The sequence below is a fragment of the Patella vulgata genome, chromosome 7, assembly GCF_932274485.2.
Source record: "Patella vulgata chromosome 7, xgPatVulg1.2, whole genome shotgun sequence".
Lineage (NCBI taxonomy): Eukaryota > Metazoa > Mollusca > Gastropoda > Patellidae > Patella > Patella vulgata.
The window spans coordinates 50,255,949-50,278,470 of record NC_065885.2 but is presented as its reverse complement, the minus strand read 5'-3'; the positions used below and the strand labels follow the sequence as shown (position 1 = coordinate 50,278,470).

General features: G+C 32.2%; 1 protein-coding gene across 6 annotated transcripts in view; it reads right to left on the bottom strand.

The window, feature by feature from the left end:
• LOC126826642 (plexin-A4) overlaps positions 1–22,522 on the bottom strand; it is a 104,251-nt gene that overhangs the window by 14,055 nt on the left and 67,674 nt on the right. For 4 of the 6 annotated variants that reach the window (XM_050555594.1, XM_050555593.2, XM_050555596.2 and 1 more), the window contains 19 exons: positions 16,521–16,635; positions 15,614–15,742; positions 15,115–15,228; positions 14,792–14,885; positions 14,071–14,249; positions 13,524–13,663; positions 11,735–11,840; positions 11,407–11,546; positions 9,545–9,718; positions 8,970–9,063; positions 7,989–8,231; positions 7,152–7,310; positions 6,298–6,535; positions 3,017–3,162; positions 2,510–2,703; positions 2,190–2,337; positions 1,875–2,021; positions 1,233–1,392; positions 777–800 (listed from right to left, as the gene is read on the bottom strand). In XM_050555594.1, coding sequence (XP_050411551.1) covers positions 777–800; positions 1,233–1,392; positions 1,875–2,021; positions 2,190–2,337; positions 2,510–2,703; positions 3,017–3,162; positions 6,298–6,535; positions 7,152–7,310; positions 7,989–8,231; positions 8,970–9,063; positions 9,545–9,718; positions 11,407–11,546; positions 11,735–11,840; positions 13,524–13,663; positions 14,071–14,249; positions 14,792–14,885; positions 15,115–15,228; positions 15,614–15,742; positions 16,521–16,635 — 2,744 coding nt within the window. The remainder of the gene's footprint in view (positions 1–776; positions 801–1,232; positions 1,393–1,874; positions 2,022–2,189; positions 2,338–2,509; positions 2,704–3,016; positions 3,163–6,297; positions 6,536–7,151; positions 7,311–7,988; positions 8,232–8,969; positions 9,064–9,544; positions 9,719–11,406; positions 11,547–11,734; positions 11,841–13,523; positions 13,664–14,070; positions 14,250–14,791; positions 14,886–15,114; positions 15,229–15,613; positions 15,743–16,520; positions 16,636–22,522) is intronic. The other 2 variants (XM_050555598.2, XM_050555599.2) reach the window with 1 other exon arrangement.

Below are 22,522 nucleotides of genomic sequence, written 5' to 3'. Positions count from 1 at the left end.
TTTGCCATCATATATTGATATATCGACTCTAGGTCCTGTGCAGAAAAATGATTATAGGTTAAATCGATTCCAAGAAATTATTGATCAAACAGACCTGTAATTCCTTAGTGATAATTCTAAAAACTCTGCCAATTCCCAGCCCAAATCTAAATAAAAAAACTCAAACTTTTTTATCTAAGGAAAGACTACTTTCTTTGTAACTCAAATATATATATTCTTCAGTGGATTGAAAGATAATAACAGTTTTGACTGTCAGAGGAATACCACAGGACCAGATCAATTTGTACCGAATTCACTTACATTATTGTGTTACAGTATACAGACTGAGTATTGTTTCCCCACGGTATGGGTAGTATCTTTAATTGAAGACTTGAAAGTAACATCAACCGAATTAGAATACTTTTCTTTGATAGCTTGAAATATCTACATTTATTTTCATGTCATTTATTCAAAAAATGTTTTTGAAGCAGTTTAACTTATCTCACGCTAAGAATTTCTAATGTAAGTATATTCAATTTGTTCATATTGCCTCATTGAAATGTGAATGAAACACATTTATTCATTTTTTGTTTTTATATTATTTGAAAATCAAGACACATTTTTGACATTATTTCAAAGAATACTGTCTTAGTTTTGAGTTGAATAGGTGAGTTGCTTTTAAAAATAATAGTAAAAAACATATCAAACAAAAAAGAAAATTAGAAAAAGATTTGGTGTGAAAACTAAAATGGTGCTAAAAATTAATAAACTGAAATCAACATAAAATCTAGACTAACCTAATTTCTTTGGCATTATATACACTGAAATACACATAAAAGCAAAAAAAAAAATTGGGGAGTCAGGAAAAAACCCAAAAACTAAAAAAACATAATTTGATGCTGGAAGCATGATGCATGATGGAAATGATGAAATGAAAAACAGGGTTGAGAGAATAAATTTATCGTAGATACGAGTCAAAAATAATAATTGATCAGGTTCAAAAATAGTTTATTGAATGACCAATATATCACCAAATTTTGTAATAAGATTCCTGAATCAGCGTTAAACAATCAGCATGTTTAGTCAGAAATATGTAAATTTGTTAGAAAGGATTTTTTCTAATTATTACAACACTAATGATGCTATTAATTTTAAAATCTAATAATTAGTTTGATTTAAACATTTAAAATAGAAGTTATCTACTATTTTTGACTCTGCACTACAAAATAACTGAGACATTGAGTTTAACTTACCCAGATCTAAATTATCTTTCAAAGGTCGACTGCTAAATGGAGCATTTTTATAAATAGCATCTAAGATTTTCTCTTTAACTTGAGATATGGTATCACAGTCTAAAACTTTAACAGGATGTGTCTGTTGTGTTAAACTATCTACATCTACAACATGTACAGTCTGAAAAATACAATCATTCACTTTTATACAGGGGGTGTAAGCCCAAATTTTGGGGGTTATTTTTATGTAGTTTGCATTTATTTACACCTAGACAATCTAACATCTTTAAGAAATCTGTGTTCAAGTTGACCTGACCTGATCTATCATCTGGCCAATGAACAGATAATTTGGATTTGGCCAGAATGGTTTTAACTAATCGAAGTGGCTTAAAGTTGACCTCAAAGGGAGTTGGTAATGAAATCATATTTTTCTAGGATGTTCTTCTTTCCCCATTTCAATATCAAAAGAGGACATCACTGCATCAAGATTTATGTTGGAATCAATTGTTTCAAGAAGGTTGACAAAAACAGCAAGTAGAATTAACTTTGATTTATATTAACATCAGTGGCCTCATTCATCTTTTCTACTTTCACTAACTGGCATTAAAATATTTGTATAAGAATATATATGTTTTAGATCTAGTTGAAGAGATAATATCATACCATATTTTTATATTGAATCTGTTGTCTAATTAATTTATCTTCACTAAGTGAATATCTGGCTTCACTTGTTATGGCATCTACTGGTCCTTTAGATACTTGTTGTTTCATAGCTTGATATAACATAAATAATGGTTCACCAGCACAGTCCTACAAAACATATCATAATATTGTCTTACTCAATGACATTTTAAACTACATTTACTCCAAAGTTCAAGTTATTAAAAAAAAAGTCACAAGGGTCTCTTATGCTCTTTTGAAATATTGACTACAATTTTTACACACAAAGAAATATATTTTTAGATTTTTTTTACTTACTTTCATAAACCTATAGAGTAGGAATGTAAACCAATTTGTCAACATTTTTTCTGCTACAGATTCATTCCTTCTGAGTAATAACTTAGGGTGATTTTTCAAGCCTTCAACAGACTTTTCTATTAGATCTGCTAAAAGTGTTTTTAAAATACTGGAAGCAAAGAAATCAGATAAATATTAAAATATAGATATACAAAATAAAAGTGAGAAAATGCTTTTGAATGAGCTTTTTGACAATAAAGATTACAATATTTGGAAACTATGTTAAGAATATTAATGATGCACAGTTTTGATTTATTCAAGCTGTAATAAAATTTACTCACTCGGTGGCATATTCCATCTTAGTTTGTAGAGCAACAGATATCAGAGATGCTACATTTACACGATCTTTGAGCTGGAAGTTACGATTTGATTCTAACGTTCGGATAAATATAAGTAGGAAAGTTTTATTGCTGATAAGTTGAAAGAATTGTTGTAGTCCTCTCTCAATATCTTCTCTGTTGTGTCTAATGTCAACCTAGGAAAAGAAAGTAAATTGCAACAAACATGTACTTCCTTGCCAATACTCACACAAATTATATCAATGTCAAAAAAAACTAATGATAATTTCATTTCATTTTGTTTTCTATTGTCCAATGAAATATTTACTATATTTAAATCAATGAAATCAACCAGTATTCAAAAATAAACATATAATGGAAATTATATTCATTTATAGTATTTATAGTTTCTAGAAATCTGAAAATGCAATGAAAAACATTTATCATTTTAACTGAATTGAACAGCAATCTAATGAGGAATTAGGATATTTACATAGTGCTGTCACATACCTGTAGTTCTCTAACTACCATATGATCTTCATGTCCCGGAAATAAAACCTTCATACAGAATGTACGATAATCCCAGAATGGTATTGATACTTGACCAACATTGTCACTTGTTAATTCTGTCATGTCCGTCTGTAGTTCAGCAAATGCTACAAATATATATTAAAGAAAATTATATTTTATAACATTAAAGATTAAATTTCAGGATTAATTGAAATGATTGAGAATATCTTTCACAGATCAAATATTTCGTTTTAGTCCTTTAATGAAAAAATCTATCAAATGTTATTGGGTTTAAAGGATCAATAAGAAATCTGACTATAATATATTCAAAATTGATCTTGTGTTTATTTCTTTAAGAAAAAAATCAATCAAATGCTATTGGGTTTAAAGAAATAAAAACAAGGCCCATTTTAAATGATAGATATGACTGCTATCATGAAGATGAAAGTATTCTATCAAATGGAATATTAAAATCAATTTTAAACTCAATAGCATTTGATTGATTTTTTCATTGGCGAAATAAACACTGATCCATTGTTAATGATAAATATCATATGACAGTGGGGTTTTTTAATGGTTATAGAAAATTTACAATACATGTTCAATTCAATGTACGTTTTATGATATTTTTTGATGAGAATGGATTCAGTTTATTCTGAAACTCTTTCTATGTAAAAGAATAACTACTTTTTTTATGTGGCTATTATCAGAAGGTTTTATATTCAAGTTGTTACTTCTTCAGGTGCATTTATATGTAACATGAGTGAATCGAAGAATATATGACTTACAAGAAATTCCCATCATTTTAGTAATTTTTTACAGCTGTGTAATCATTATACTTTGTCTGAATTTTATGATTCAGTAAATAATATAATATATAAAACTATAATATGCCTACAGGTCTATATCTTACTCATAAAAACAATGATATTATGATTATTGTTACATATAAACTGTTTATACATGCCAGCAATCAGTAATATCACGCTCTCTAGGGACGTAAAGAGGAGTAGTATCCTTAAATCTGGGTAATATATATGCCATAAGAGAGCATCCCAGTAGACTGTATATTAGACAGTTAAATTACAACCATTATTATACGATACTCTTCAAGTGATATCAGCAAATATCAGACATCATTTTTATACTTTCACTGGGGATTACAAGAATGGATAACATCTTCAAACTGTAAAAATATTCTGTGATGCAAATATACAGCAAGAGCCGATACTCATATTAATGGGTTTTTTTTTTAAAATCTTATTGCTACCGTTGAAAAACTGTCCTTACAAGAAGTTTAGGAACAAGCCAACAGTGAGGCTGATGTCCCCCGCCGAAATAGGAAAATAATTAGAGGACACATATAAATTTATCACAAATTATCTTTTACAAAGTATTGAACAATCAAACAGTATATCTTTACTTATAGTCTAAGCATACAATGTTTTTGATGGAATAATTATAGCATATTAAGGGTAAAACATGCTCTATGCCTACAGATCTAGAGTTTGGTTGTCCCTGCTTTCTTCGAAAGGCGGGGGACAATAAGCATACACACCAATTTTGAACATTTTAACTCAATTCGAAGGAGTGTGACGGACAGACAGACAAACAGACGACGGACGAACCCATTTTAATAGTCCCCTGCTTTCTTCGAAAGGCGGGGGACAATAAGCATACACACCAATTTTGAACATTTTAACTCAATTCGAAGGAGAGTTATTGTGTTCCAAAGTCTCAGCAAATCAAATTGCTTATCGCTCTGCTTAATCTGAGCAGAAAATGCTCATTATCGATCTTAGTCAAGGTATTACTGTAATGAAACTATACACCAAGTTTCATCACTCTCACTTAATTAGAACTAAAGTTATAGTGTCCCAAAGCATCAACCAATCAAATTGTTTATCTACTTAATTAGAACTAAAGTTATAGTGTCCCAAAGCATCAACCAATCAAATTGTTTATCTCTGCTTACCCTAAGCGGAACGGACAGACAAACAGACAGACGGACGAACCCATTTTAATAGTTCCCTGCTTTCTTCGAAAGGCGGGGGACAATAAGCATGAACATTTACTCAATTCGAAGATCAACCAATCAAATTGTTTATCTCTGCTTACCATAAGCGGAACGGACAGACAGACAAACAGACAGACGGACGAACCCATTTTAATAGTTCCCTGCTTTCTTCGAAAGGCGGGGGACAATCAAAGTAGGAGAGTTATTGTTTTCCAAAGTCTCGACCAATCAAATTGCGTATCGCTCTGCTTACCCTGAGCAGAAAATGCTCATTATCAAACTTAGTCAAGGTATTACTGTAATGAAACTATACACCAAGTTTCATCAATCTCACTTAATTAGAATTAAAGTTATCGTGTCCCAAAGCATCAACCAATCAAATTGCTTATCTCTGCTTACCCTAAGCGGAAAATGCTCATCTTCGAACTCCATCAAGGCATTGACCTAATCAACACATACACCAAGTTTGAACATTCTAGCTCAATTAGGAAGAGAGTTATCGTGCCCCAAAGTATCAACCAATCAAATTGCTTATCTCTGCTTACCCTAAGCGGAAAATGCTCATCTTCGAACTCCATCAAGGCATTGACCTAATAAACACATACACCAAGTTTGAACATTCTAGCTCAATTAAAAGTTATCGTGTCCCAAAGCATCAACCAATCAAATTGCTTATCTCTGCTTTCCCTAAGCGGAAAATGCTCATCTTCGAACTCCATCAAGGCATTGACCTAATCAACACATACACCAAGTTTGAACATTCTAGCCCAATTAGGAAGAGAGTTATCGTGTCCCAAAGCATCAACCAATCAAATTGCTTATCTCTGCTTACCCTAAGCGGAAAATGCTCATCTTCGAACTCCATCAAGGCATTGACCTAATAAACACATACACCAAGTTTGAACATTCTAGCTCAATTAGGAAGAGAGTTATTGTGTCCCAAAAAGTGTGACGGACAGACAGACGGACAGACAGACGGACAGACAGACAGACAGACAGACAGACAGACAGACGGACGAACCCATTTTAATAGTCCCCTGCTTTCTTCGAAAGGCGGGGGACAAAAAAAATTTCCTTGACTATAGGCTCATTCATCATTAACACTTTATTTCTATTTAGTTCCTGCTTTAGTTAAATGTCTCAAGTTCTAGATTTTGTTTTTTAAATTTTCAATGAAAATCAAATAATTTATTTCTGAACAAAGGAAAATGGAACCGTTTAATTTCTATGGATATAATTAACATATTATTGTTAATGTACATACCTTCTTTACATTCATTAGCTACTCGACTTTCTAAATTATCCATTTGAATTCTCATTTTCTTCATCATGTCATCACTACGACGAGATTTAACAAGATATGCTATTAATACTGCTATCACAGCTACAACTAAGATAGCTGCCCCAACACTTATACCAATAATAGCTTGTAATGACAATACATCAGGTTCTTCATATCGTAATTCTCCAATTTTACTAGAAAAGTTGGCACCAACAAAAACCTGCAATAAGAAATCATTAGCTTTTTAAGAATTCCAAAAGTGTTAGAGGCCATATTTTGGATTTCGACCGTGGTCATGGTTTGGATCGATATTCGAGTATCATCCCTGGTCTTCTACAAATAAAATTATTGCCACATTCCATGAAGATGCCTCAACATAGACCATTGGCTCACTGACCAATCTTTCATTGAGATGTGACATTTACATATTTTCAAATGCAACTTTTTGTGTAGTGTTTTGTACTACAGTTTTATCCCTTTCTGATTATTGGAATATTGTTTGATGATCTGCCAATAATCAAAAATGTGCAAACCATGCTTAGTATGTAGAATGTCAACTTCTCAAGGCAAGTGATCAAGATGCAAATTTAACCCTTATCATATCTATATAGTATCGTTTTGGTTTTGTTTTTCTTATATACTAAAGAAAACGTTTTTTTTTTATTAGTTCTGTTTCTTTTATTGCAGGATAACATTGGTTGGACACTATTGGACAATAATATTGGCATGTGAATGTACAGGTTTAATTGAGGGAGTTTTGAAGATAGTAGAGTATGGTCAAACTGTATTACTGTTTATACAATCAGCAAAGTATTTTAGACTAAAATAAAACTTACAACTACTTCAGGAAAACCATTGCCTTTTAATGCTGCTGGTTGAGATTTAGGTGGAGTACATGTTAATTGAGTAGCAGCAACAGAAGTAACATTACAAAATTCCTGACCTATCTTTACTTTAACATCTTCCCTCTGAACAGCCGAATTTATATTCTCACCCTGGAAATAAATAACACAGGACTATTAAAGAAATCCTGAAAAGGACGAAAATCCCCCTTGTAATAGTAAGTGCAGGAAGACCACACTACATGTAAAACAAAAACGATAAGACAAACCTGCAGACAAGACCAATCACAGACATTGCAAGCAATAAACAACAAACATCAGATCAAGCATTTTATCTTAATATAATAAGGTCTTAAAGACGCTAAATTGCTATTCTTTGGCACATAGAAATGGACACAAATGCGGTCTGAATGCATATAATAATGTAATATGAATGTATATAAACTGATTTACATTCAATCGTTACTGTTTTTACTGTAATTTCTAATCAGTTATGTTCGGCAAAATACTCGAAGAGTGCAAATTGAATGGCAGTCTTTGGCGTCTGGTTATTCCAGTAGTCTTCCCTTGTGGGATATGTTTAGCCTCTTTCATGCAGTTACTTCATTACAAATGGTGCTCAGAAGCATTCTGGAATGTGATTCGTGTGCCAAATTTAAAATTTTCTTTGTGTCTTAAATACTGAATACCACTAATGGACATAAGTGAAGATATAATAACACACATACTAAAATGTTGGACATTGTGATAACAAAAATGTTTTTTGGGGGTTTTCCACTGTATTCTCTTATATCGAAACCTACAGGTAAATAGAAATTTCTATGTACTTACATCGATAGTCAAATATTCATTTTTATTTTGATGTGATTTAACCCCATTGGGAAATTGGGTAAAAATGGGATTAGGAAACACTTGAAAAGTTCCATAATCATCATACTGAACAGTCAAATTTCTAACTTCTTCAACACCATCCATTATAAAACCAAAAGATATTTCATCATATTTTTCTCCTGTAACCATGTCTACTGGTGGTGACTGACAAATCATTCTAGTATTAGTCTTTACTTCACACGGCTAAAATACAGAGAGGAAAAAGAATGTTTTATAATACAAGCCAACATTGAGGCTGATGTCCCCCGTCAACATCCCAAAATAAATAGATGACACATACTAATTAATTACAAATTTATCTTTTTGAAATGTATTGAGCAATCAAACTGATTATCTAATCTTAGTTTAACCAGAAAATGTTCATGATCGAACTCAGTCAAGGTTTTGAAGTACCTGGTAGTGAAACTGTAGATTCTCCATCAGTTAGAATCAAAGTTATTTTGTCACAAAGCATCGACCAATGAAAATGCTTAGCCTTAGCGGAAAATGTTAATCATAGACCTGCTTTCTTCAAAAGGTGGGGGACAAAAAAAGCAGCACTGGCAAATGCTAAACAAGCTTTACAGGCCTTTCAAGTGTGTTACCAATTTGGTTGTGACTTCTATTCACTGATTGCAAGTTTGGTCACATGCCTAACTTTATGAGGTTTTTTCCAGTTGGATCCCAGAGTCCCACAGCTAAAGGTTCTTTGGCATAATTAAGGGCAACAACCCTTTAACTTTCACCTGTCTAAACAATGCATGTCACATTCTTGCAGTATCGGATAGTAAGTTTTACAAAATGAAGTAGTCTGTGTTCACAAAAAATTGTGGATGACAGGAGAGACTGCAACACATGACTACATTTCAAAATTGTATTAAGACAATGGAGCCTATTATAATGTCTGGGAATCATACTATCATGAGGTCTATTAAGACTTACTGCTTCTATAGGATTCTTTTCATCGGGAAATACCATGGTTGGTGACAACACACTATCTATATTTTCACCATATACAGTTATTGTAATACCACCTCTGTAAAATATAAAGCTCTTTATCAAGTTAACTAAAACAACTTAAAATATAGGGTGCTAACAACAGCACATTTTGTTTACTTGATATAATTTATCATAAGCAGTTAAATATTTCTTTTATTTGCAAGTTAACAGATGGGTGTATGTGTGGTCTAACACATGCACTGTAGATCATAAGGCCTGTCATCTATCCTAGTCATGGGTTCGATCCTGGGGTTGTATGTGACAAGAAGTGGCATTGCCTGAAACCTCTTCAAATAAAAATATACCATATTTTAATCCACGTAGAAATTAAACCCTGCTTCTCTATCTCTCTATAATAATAATAACAAAATGTCATCATAGCCTATGTGAAATGCAGACAACTTTGAATTTAACCCGATCCAGAACACAATATACCATCCCTTCACTTCTGCCAAACAATCCCTAAAATAGATGTACATGTATCTCTTTTTAGTAAAATATTTCATGCATATACTTACGCCTGTATAGATTTCTTTGGATCAATGCCACTAATTTTTGGATCTTCTACATACTCGTATGAAAGTTGTTGAGGTACATCAATAGTTTGTTTATCTATTATAACATTAACGGCAGCTTGAGTTTGTGGATGTTTAGATTTAGTTGTTGTACACATCATATCAGACTGATTTAATCTACAATAATAATAATACAATACAATCTACAGAAATTGTTGAAATTCGACAGGCTTTTTCGTTTTGCTCATTCAAATAATGCATATAAATATCATACAGATCAGATGATAACTTTTGTCATTCAAACGTTCAGAAGGTTCAACAAAGTAAAACAAGGGCCATCACTCTATAGAGGTAATTGACATTAATTGCTGAAATTCATTAGGCTTCTTCATTTCACTAATTTAAATGATGCATATGAATTTCATACAGATTGGATGATAACTTTTGTTGTTCGAGTGTTCACAAGATTCAACAAAGTGAAACAAGGGCCATAACTCTACATGTAGATGTAATTAACGGAAATTTCTGAATTTCAATAGGCTTTTTTATTTTACTAATTTGAACAATCCATGTAAATTTCAAACAGTTTGATAGATCGGATGATAACTTTTGTCGTTAGAATGTTCACAAAGTGCAACAAAGTGAAACAAGGGCCATAACTCAAGGCGTAATTAATGAAAATAGCTGAAATTCAATAAGCTTCTTTGTTTTACTAATTTAAATGATGCATATAAATTTCATACAGATTGGATGATAACTGTTGTCATTAGAGCATTCACAAGATTCAACAAAGTGAAACAAGGGCCATAACTCTAGATGTAATTAACGGAAATTGCTGAAATTCAATAGGATTCTTTGTTTTACTAATTTAAATGATGCATATAAATTTCATACAGACGGTCAATAACTTTTGTCGTTAGAGCGTTCACAAGGGCCATAACTCCAGTAGAAATTAACAGAAGTTATTGAAATTAATGGAAATTGCTGAAATTCAATAGGCTTCAGCGATTTACTAATTTAAACGATACATATAAATTTTATGCAGATCGGATTCAAATTCCAACTGTCAAGAAGGGATTTTTTAAGTGCACGCCAATGTGTACACGGGACCTTGGTTTTCCGTCCCTTCCGAACGACTAGACAGCCGTCCTTGTTAGGCCCTTCACTAATGTATACAACATATATCAATTTTAAAACAATCAGATGATAAATGTTGTCTGTAGAGTGTTCACAAGAAATTGTGGACGACGGACGGCAATATTAATATACGACCACATTTCCATGTGGGAGTATAAAAACTAATCATTCATTTAAAACTAATTTATGTCTATGATCCACATTCCAAAATTAAATTTCATTATTTGGTTTTAGGCATTGTCTTTGGGTATTATATCTAAAAAGCAATTTTCGTGGCTTTTCATTGGTTGCAGGTAGTTACTCTTGAAAAAATTCACCAGAGCAAAAGATTAAGGAGTAAGAACCTTCTAAAACCAAACATTATTCATTTAAAAGCAATATGGCAGAAGCAAATATCCAAAATTTGTTATCTGAACATGTTCTTGTACGTATGAAAATCAGCAAAACAATCAGTCTTCAATATTATCTTTAATTGACACAAATGATGCACCATGAGATTGTAACTCTCATCATAGTGAAAAATATTTGTTCAGTGGACAACATCTCCACGTTCAACAATGAATTTCCATTAGTTTTGATCATTTCAGTCAATATGGTCTCTGCTTGAAATACAAAGAATATTAGTTTGGACAAAATATCATACATTATGTATATGTTAACAGGCTGTCTGGCTATTCCTGTCTACAGTTCACGCAATGATTTGATATGTTTAATGAATGTAATTTTACCTTTCTATGTTATCACATTGTAGATTACCAATCATCACTTTAGCTGAAGAACCTGCATTCATATGTTGACCACTTATAGTAACTTTGGTACCACCAGATACTGGTCCTTTTTTAGGATGTATATCAGTTATAGACAATTTCTACAATACAAAATTACAATATTTACATGAGTTAATTACATGCATCAAGAATTAAGATAAAAGAGTTCAATATTCAGGAAAAGTATCAATTGCTTGAATACTGTATCATTTAGAGAGCAATTTACATAAAAAGACTTAAAAATATTTAATAAACTAATAACAGGTTTTTTGACTAAGGAAATACATACCACATAATGAAAGAAATGATTTCCACTGGTTTTATAAAGGTTTGATACATTGACAAAAACTGATGTTGTTTGTGCTTGTGTATAAGATGGCGTGGAACATACAACTCTACAATACAAAGATAGGTTGTCAGGCAACGAAACATACGCCCACAGCAGCTTTATCGTCCAGGCAGTCAAAAAGAGTTGTCGCATAATTTTCTTTTGTCGGTAATGAACCATTTATAATACATTAAAATCTGATTAAGAGTAACAACTCATTAAACATGCATTATACAAGAGCTAAATCTGCCTATTGCAGGTCTTTCTTTAGGCCTGAAATGTTTTCTAAAGTATTAATTAGACATTAATTAACTGATCCAGGCCTTAATCAACTCTCGATGGCATCAGATTTCTCCGATATTAAATAGATTAGAATGGTTCAGCGATACTTTGATTTAATCAAATATGGAGGACCGAGACTTAGCTTCGATCAACCAGTACGGTGGTTGAAATTGCACACGTCTGTCAAACCTTCAAAGGCTAACATCTTCGTTTGCAATAGAGTAATTTGAATGAAATTTTCAAATTATTCATTTTACATCATCTACTTTCAAACTATTATAGCAAGAATGGCTAGTTCTTTATCTAGATCTTACATAATGTATCTTTAAGTAATTATCAGAAAATCATTAGAATTTGTTTGGCCCATGCAAGCGTTTATTATACAAAACATTTAATATCATGGATTTAGCTGTTCAAGTTACCAAAAATAATGAAAATCAATATACTTGTTCATCTCAAGACCTTAAACTCTGTGTATCAATCTAAAGTCAATCGAAACGATTATATATAGGTGTAAACATGGTGAAAAATATAAAATCATGACCGGATGACCTTAAACACTGTGTAAAAATTTAAAGTCAATCAGATCTTAACTTTAGCCTATAGATAGTCCACAAGATTTTTCAAAGTGATCAAGGGCTATATCTCTGGCAGTAATTATCAGATATCGATGAAAATCAATAGGATTCTTCGTCTCATGACCTTAACACTGTGTATCAATTTAAAGTCAATCAGCTATTAACTTTAGCCTCTACAGCGTCCACAAGATTTTTCAAAGTGATCAAGGGCCATATCTCTGGCAGTAATTATCGGATATCGATGAAAATCAATAGGATTCTTCGTCTCATGACCTTAACACTGTGTATCAATTTAAAGTCAATCAGCTATTAACTTTAGCCTCTAGAGCGTCCACAAGATTTTTCAAAGTGATCAAGGGCCATAACTTTGGCAGTAATTATCAGAAATCGCTGAAATTCAATAGGCTTCTTCGTCTCATGACCTTAAACACTGTGTATAAATGTAAAGTCAATCAGATATTAACTTTAGCCTCACGAGCGTCCACAAGATTTTTCAAAGTGATCACGGGGCATAACTCAATAGGCTTCTTCGTCTCATGACCTTAAACACTGTGTATAAATTTAAAGTCAATCAGATATTAACTTTAGCCTCCAGAGTATCCACAAGCATCTATGGACACGGGACCACCAGACGGACGGTGGTGACGACAATATACAACCACATTTCAATGTGGGCATATAAAAATATTTAAGTTTAGATTATTTAGATCGTTACATGTAGGCTTCTGTTTCAGTTACCTACAGATGCTGAACTTGTTAAAGACAAAATATTGAGTGACAATCTATCTGTTGGATAAAGTTCTACATATTACATGTAACAAATAAATATCACTAGATATTATAAGTATGAATTTATGGTGCAATTAATCTTGCTATCTTAAAATACTTACCTTTTAGGTGGAGTAAATTCAATAATATCACAATTTTTGCTTCCAACTTTAACAGATATATCTTCTTGTTTCTGACCCATATCCTTACCAATAATAGTAATACGGGTGCCACCCTCTAGAGGACCAGAAGTTGGTGTAATCTACAAGGAACAAGATAATAATTACCAACAAGATCTAATTTATCATAGGTCGACTAGTTAAGTTCTACTGTACCAAAACACTTGAAGGGCTTCAAGGCAAAATGCAGTGTACTCCTTGAGTTGATTGTGCAGTCAGATATCTTAGGTAAGTATAAGAATTTAACAATATTAGTTTCTGTTGATCATGCAGTAAGACCAATGGAATCGTTTTGTTGAAATTTAGAGCTATCGGAGAGCAAAATTTGCCACAAATTAAATACCCTTTGCATTTAAATTCTTTTACATTTATTATTGTTATTTTAAAAGAAACCAGAATTTTGTAATAGACAAGTGGGCCTAAGACAGATCCTTGTGGAACACTAGCCAATAACATTTAGTTTTAACATAAATATAGTGTTAAAACTTACACTTGATATTTGTGGATCAGGACAAACAGAGATTTTTGTTGGTAGCCAAGTTAGACTTTTATCTAGACACCATTCTTCAGTACTACAACGATCTTTACACCACCCACACTTATACTGTTCTTCTAATGCTAAACATTCACCACATGAATTGGCCATAACTTCACACTTATACATCAAAACTGTAAATATTCATAATAACAATATACATTGTATATAATTCTCTATTGCAAATATAGTATAGTATGTACAAGGACATCTATGATTTTAACCCTTTAGCACTTGATACATGTAAATATTGATTATCCCAGTTCCTGCAAGAAAATTAGAGAAAAGTGATATATCAATACCAGTACATCGCTGGACAGACTGAAGCTGCTGTTCCTTAAATCGCCTCAAACAGCCTGAGATATATGAATAGATATCTGTATCATAGGACCATTTGTGCAGGTGTCACAGCTGTGCACTTGACAGGACAGTTTGGGGCGGTCTAAGGAGACCTAGTTAAGGAAGATTGTGCCGATCTAAGTGCTAAAGGGTTAAAATAATAAAGTCTTCAATTAGATTAATTTTTATTTTCAACAAAGTAAGCAAAAGTTGGGTATATAATACTAATCTTGATAGCACATCTGACCGGTGCCTTTATAAACAAAATTGTTTATTTGTCTACAATTATTAAATTTAGAAAGTTATCATTATTACACTAATCGAACAGTTGAATTACCTTGAATATTTGTAGGATTATCCAATGCTTTTTCACCTTCCCAGAATATCTGGAAGGGTACATTCTGTGACTTAATATTAGGAATATAATCAAACTGAAATAATAAAACAAATATATACAAGAATTGAGGTATGTAGAATGAAAAATTGGGTTTGTCAATACAATCATGTAAATAATCAGTTTGTATTAATGAAGTTGTTTATTTACGAGGCTTTAGTCATTTTATTACCTGGTTTATACAGCTCTTTAACTAATAATATAATTACAAATGATCTCATCAAATAGTTTTTGTATACTTTCATATATTCATAAATTTAACTCACCTCTACCGCAGCACAGGTTACCTTATAATTGTCACTGTTATTAGTTATAAGAGCCTTGACTTCTTGACCATCTTTTAAATTAAATAAACATTTCAACTGCTGCATCTGGAATTTCTACAATACCAAACAAGCATTATTATCTTCACAATAAGAATGATAATAATTTCCTTATTTAACTCTACCAGATAATATTGACAACAGAATATAGCACCAGATCAAGGTAGCATAAACTATTCTTAAAGGACAGAACTGAAAAAATCTTATTTTGAAAAGGCCCAAAATGTTCAGACATCATAAAAGAGATGAACAAAAGGGATGAACAAAACGTACAAAGGATTTGACACTTCTTACGATTTTTATAAGTTATCTTCAATCACCTACAACATACACAAACATGTAGATATATGATGATAAAGTAGCACCCCATCTTCAACTTTCATTTGACTGTTGTTAAATAGTGTACTTTTATTATTTTTACAGATGATTAATAAATACTTACATATAAGTTGATAGCTTTCACAGATATCTCTTCATTTTTATTAGCAGGAACAAGAATTTTCTTCATGTTATTGGCTATCTCAATTCTTGGACATGACTTAGGTCCGGGTGCCTCAGATATACCCAGTGTCTATATTTTTAAAAGAAAATAAATAAATAAAACACAACAAAGATAAAATATTTAATTATTTTGGTATGATACATTTGATATCAATTTTATCAATATCCAAATAGCGCTTTAGATAGTAAGATCTGATATTGAGTCAAGTGTCATGGTTTCTTTCCCAGGCTTGTGACAGGTCCTCCCACAGTTAAATTAAAACCTAGATATACCCAGTATGTCCCAAAACGACTTTGTGAGTGCCTACTATTCGCTAATTCTGTCTACCAAATGATTATATAACTGGGAGAGTGATAGAAATGGGGTTTAGGGTCTACTCAACACTTCAGAAGCAGTCTACTGTTAGGAATATTTTAATTTACGTAATTCTTTTACATACAAGGGTCTTGAGAAGTTATAAGGAGATTGGATCACCCATGAGTTTAGTTAGGCAACCATACCCCTTTGAACCGAACCAAAGAATTGTATAGATAACGGACAATATGATCTACAGCTGACAACTTGGTTCATGCCAGGATTTGTAACCCAGACATTTGGGTTTAAGTCCAGTGTTCTAAGGATAGAACTAACATTTCAGGTTGCATTCACCCTTTAAATGACATTTAGAGATACAAGTACTGTATAGTTACAAAATAAGTACAGTAGTTTTTTGTTCCAGTCTAGATATTTCTCTTTATGGTTATTTATTAGTTACCAGTTGGGGTATGGTAAATATTTGCATAAATAATGAAGCTAACATTGGGTTTATAACAATGAAACATAACAGCAATCTCTCTCTACTACATACCTGTGTTCCTGTAACTAACTCTAGACCTTGACAATCTTGATCTGGTTCAAACGTACATATATGGGTCTGTACACACCAGGTACATGGAAAATTACTTAATGTACAGCTAGTACAGCTGAAAACAGATTACAAACACTTATATTATTTACTCATGTTAATTTACTTCAATATCTAAATAAAAAGATACAATCTACAGTCAAAGCAAAATTGTTTGTTCAGTATTTGTTATGTGTACCTATATTATTTGAAGTGCACTGTAAAGACACTCTTGATCTAAGCTTTCACCTTGCAATTTGAATTATACTAGCCCAAATACAAAAGTGCTCACTGGGAATGTCTCCCACAAATATTAAATTGCTAACTGGGGATATCTCCTGCATTCAGTAATGTTATCATTGGGATGTCTCCTACTGACAGCAAAGTGCTCATTGGGGATGTCTCCCACATTCATTAAATTGCTCATTTGGGATGTCTCCCACATTTATTAAAGTGTCCACTGTGGATGTTTGTTTGAGCTCTAAGATAAATGTTTTGTTAAACCAAGGAGATCTCTTTCTCGTTTATGTCCCAACCATTATGTAATAATCCAAACAGGACAAATATTAGGCAAGGGGACATCAGAGACAATAAAATAATTGAAATAATCAAGTGCAAAAAATAAATAAAATATCAGACGGGTTTTACTTATGCAAATGATGATACATAGTTTTGAAGGAGCCATTTTAGAATAATAAAATTGTAAAATTCTACCGAATAATCCGAAGAAATTTACCGTAATTTTATCGATCGTCGTTGTCAACACTAATATTAATTAAAATAATTGAACTGTGGTTAAAGCATAATGCATTAACAGAAAATAATGACTTTACAATGTGTTAATAATCCACATATATTTCAATTCACATATTTTCATCCAGTCATAAAACTGTATTTATTTATCATTAAATATTGAATATTTTTGACAATGCCCAGAAGCCAGGATATTATTATTATTGAATGTTCATGTGCACAACGGATAACAGTGTCATGTGTGATGTTGCCATGAAGTAGCAGATGGAAGGAGGAAGAATAATAAAATTTACATCAAATGCCAATAGCGTGAAGACAATAAATGGAATATAGTTGATAAATAGGCTGGATATTTTCTATAGGATTATGAAGCATGGTTTGGACAGATAGATAGACAACTATGCATTATCTCTTCAAACTGTTTATCTACCCATTCCACATCCAGACGAAATCAAAGCAACCTTGTTTAACTAATATTTTCTTTATTGATACCCTTCAAATAATCCCCGTAGCACTGTAAATCCCATTGTATCCCTCTTTTATCTTGCAGTAACTAAAATAATTCAATCAATTTCTCCTCTTTACACATCTTACTTCCTCATTTTCTTCAATCAATGGCTTTAATCATATTATAGCCTGGCTAAGTCCTGTTTGGTCAAACATACATCATTACCTATAACCCAATAATCAAATATGAGTGTAAGGCTTCATTGAAGTGGTAATAATGACCTCTTCTTCACCAAACCTTAATTCCAGAAAAATGACCCATTCATGACCTTTAACAAACAAAACATTAAGTTTTTTCATTGATGTTTTCCTCTTTAACGATGAATCACCATGCTTCAAGGATAAGGTACAAACATCTATACTTGAACTTTTTCTATAGAATGCATGCATCCTTTCAAATTAGGCACAATCTTCTGCGACTAATAGAATGATCAAACAGATCATTATTGTACACATATGGCTTTTTTTTAATAACTAGACACTTGGGGAATCCTAATCGCCAATAGATGTGTCTATTAAAGAAAGCACTTAGGACAATAGCCAACAATACATTTATGTATTCAATTGACTGAATTCTCATCACTGATCAGGGAACTCTGGCAATTCACTTCAAAAGATCCATTTTGGAATTGATTGGTTCTCCTATTATTATGACACACCCCAAAACCTAACAAAGATGATTTGAAAAGACAATGTTGTCTAACAAAACACAGAACAAAAAATACATCAATACGGAAGAGAAATGAAATGAAATGGGGTTTAATGTCCGGCTTTTTACCATCAACTGGGCTAATGAAGACTGGAACACAGGATATACAATACAAATTAGTCTAGTTTACATATTTCCTGAGGAAAAATTGGGAACAAATCAAATTTATTTTGTTTAATTTGAAATCATTTCTGAAGGTCTTAAAATATGTAGATTAACTGTATAAAAGTAAAAAGTCATTGAATAAACGTTTTATTCAAGTTCTTTGGTTTACACCAAATTTTGATCCAATTTTCATCCATGCAGACTTCCTGGGTTGATGTTTGGAAATTCAAAACTATGTGTAACTAACTTTTCAGAACTAACATATATCATTCAATTTAATTTCAATAATTTTCTTGCACATAGGGACCATTAGCGGTGGGAAGAAACCCAAACGACCCTGTGAAACCCCCAGGGTTAGACAGGAGATCCTTTTGCTTGTCACAGATCTTATGATTTAGAGGGCATACCTTAAACTATTAATACTGTGATTGCACCCTTGTTATTTTACAACAGCAAACTAATCATGTATTAGAACAAAGTATGGCTTCCGTTTGCAGTTTTTCATCCTTTTGAGAAAGTAAAATAATGACGTCTGCAAATCATTTTATTATTACTAACATTAAAATACTATCCACATCTTTTTCAAATTTTTTGATTAAATTTCAAACTGTTGTTTGAAGTATTTAAGAACTCCTTCCTCTGGGCATCATTTTGATACATCAAACAGTGACTTCTTTGATTGTATGTGTAATTTAGTTCCAATGTTTTATTGTTTGCATAGAATGCACTCGATAGTCCAGCTCAAAGTGTTAAACCTTCTTGCTTGAGGAAGTTAAAAACACCCAAATAAAGAGAAACATAAAATAAAAACCATTTTCTACTTGATTACTTGTCCATTATAGCCAACAAGATTTGATAAAAGCCATGTTTGTAAGGAGTGAATCATCTAAAGCAAGGTGGTTTTTTATTGTTCACACACGGCTATTTTTCTATGTTTAATTGAATAAAAAAAAAATTAGACAGATACTAGAGCTCCCACTAGAATAACAAAACTTATTTCACTTTATTTTAACATTATTTAGCTCACTGATTTAACAGCATTGACATTCAGAAACAATTCTTACATAAATATTACATGTCTACAAAACAGATTGAACAATGTATTTTTATCAAATATCATAGATTTGAAAATATATGTATCTCAGTAAAGAATCATTTTTTAGCCTTTATTATTGTAATAAATGAAATGGAATGGGGTTTAACGTCCTACTGTTCGACTAAGACCGGGCTAATGAGGACGGGCATACGCCACAAAGTGTGTTATGAGGGAAATTTTGCCTTGACAGCTTACTCTTATATCGAATTCCAACAGCCAAGGGATCTTTTAAATGCATACCAATGTGTACACGGGCCCTCGATTTTTCGTCCCAATCAAATGATTAGACAGCTGACCTTGTCGGACCCTTCGTCCTGCACCACTGACAAGGGGAAACCAGGCTGGAAAATCTTGATGAACTTTCTCGACCAACACCAGGATCAAACCTGTGACCTCCAGGCTAGCAAGCCAGCATCTTACTCACTTAGTCACCATGGCTCTGTATCATTGTATGATTAATATTGGACTTTTATTCCTTCTTGTCTTCATTTGGGTTGAACAACACTACATGAAGATTTGAATTCTTAATCAATTATAATATGTTCTCTTGAAAGTCTAATCTAAACCTATGCATTACCATCAGTTAAAGTCATTTTTGTCCAAGATGAAGTGTCTGTTCATTAGCTGGATGAAAGGTCAAGCCAAGTCAAATGAAAACAAAATTTTTAATAAACATGTTTTTAGTTCTTACTGGATTATAAATGTAAACATAAAAGTGAAAAAGAAGGAAAGTATGGTCTAATCTTGATTTGAACTGTTAATAATTTCACAAGGATGTTCATTTAAAATAAGAGGTCATATCGGATTCCTGTACCGATATGTGATGACTAAGAATACAAAGTTAAATTTATCATTATATAAATCAGCTTTAAAACTTGATTGGTAAATCTCCTTCATTACTAACAACAGTTTCATGAATGCCACGTTTCCCCTCTTATCATCAAACTTTTTTATTTATGCACAAAGATTAAGCCAAACCAAACCTTTACTCCATTAAAACTTTTCCCGGTGCCAGAAAGGTTTAAGCCTAATTTGATTGCAGCAATCGATCGGAGTGAAAACCCGTCTGCTCCTGAACTTTTCTATTGAAAGATTTATATGATTTTTATACCAGCAACTTTCTCTATGGTGGCCTTAAAATTACTAGTTTTGTGGGAAAACTTCATTTTTATTGATTTCATATACTCCATATTCATTTACTTTTATTGTAGAATAAAACATATCACTTTATTGGTATGTGTATAAATAATTAATGATTGATAATGTCTATATTACATAAAATCGTCTGGATTCGCAAGTACTATTCGTGTTGTTTATCAATATCTTTTCCAATAAGATCTGCTTTAAAGGGAGAACGTGCAAGTTTTTTCCAAGCAAAAAGTGAGTAAGACTGAAATGGGGTTTAACATTCACTCAAAACTAGCTCGGTAATTTTCAGACTAACACCGGCTTGCGCAAAAGTTTTTTTTGTTTAGGTGACAGGAGAATCTGGAGAAAACCCCTAAATGTTAGGCAGGTTACTATTCTGTGTCACAAGTGTGGTTTTGAACCCAAATTCTTAAACCTAACCTAAGACCTAGCCATAAACCATTACCCTAACCCACAATCCTCGGCAACAATCACGTGCCCTAGCACTGTGTACATCTTGTGACCTTGACAAAATCTGCAGGTGGCCTTAATATTTGGATTGGACCACCATGGAACTCCCCTTCTTTCAATTTATAACTTAGATAATTGATTAAATATCAAAACAAAAACTTATATTTGTGTATTTATATCATTACACATAGTATAAATTTGCTGAGAAAACAGAATGTTAGAATGTTGGGAAAACTGTGTAAATATTGTAAAGATATAATCAAATTTAGTCCTGAAGTTGGTAAATAGAACATACCATAATCTAATGAACAATGACATGTTCTATTAACCATATATGCCAGCAATGTCTCTTGGATCTATATATCATATTCCCACAACATTATTTATCATGCTGATATCTTTATTTGAAAAAAACCCTAGGATTTTCGGCAAAGCAATTAATCATTTCTACAAACTGAAACCATATCAATAATAGAGATATAATATCATAGCATCAAACTTTCCATAAGCCAGCATTAAAAATCAATATTACTATAAGTAAAACATGTAAAATTATTGTGTTCTATAGAAAAGTTTTTGTTTGATACCAGATATTATTTGTCTGAAGTGACTATGATGAGAAATGTAGAATATAGCAACTGGTTGAATCAATTAGTCAGACCGTTATCAATTTTAAACATGAAGAATTTGGTAAACATGAACAGATCTCCAGCAATGAAGGAGCAGAGTTGTGTTTCCATACGGAAATGACATTTATAGATTGCAATCACAAGTAAATATTAGTCAATACATGTAACATGGCAAATTAACTAGCACAGATAGTGTATTCCATTTGGGTTTTCATGAGTCTTCAATCTAACAAAAGAAAACTTTTACAGCATTTTTTGGGGGGAGACAAATTGCATTCTGACTCATGCGTTTGTGCAAAAAAGAAAAACAAGCAACAACTAGAAACACTTAAATAAATGATTATAATATTCTATCAAAAACTGAGAATTCCTAATCTGCTATTAATTTTTTAAGACAAGAGATGATCTGTAGAATTCTTACAGAATAAAACTGTTGCTTCTTCCCATTCTGACAGCTTCAACAACTTAATGTGACAAATATGACCCAAATGATTATCAGAATTCAAACAACCCATGTATAACTTGTGCCATCATCCAGCAAATGTGGCATGTCATAAAAAAAAAAGTA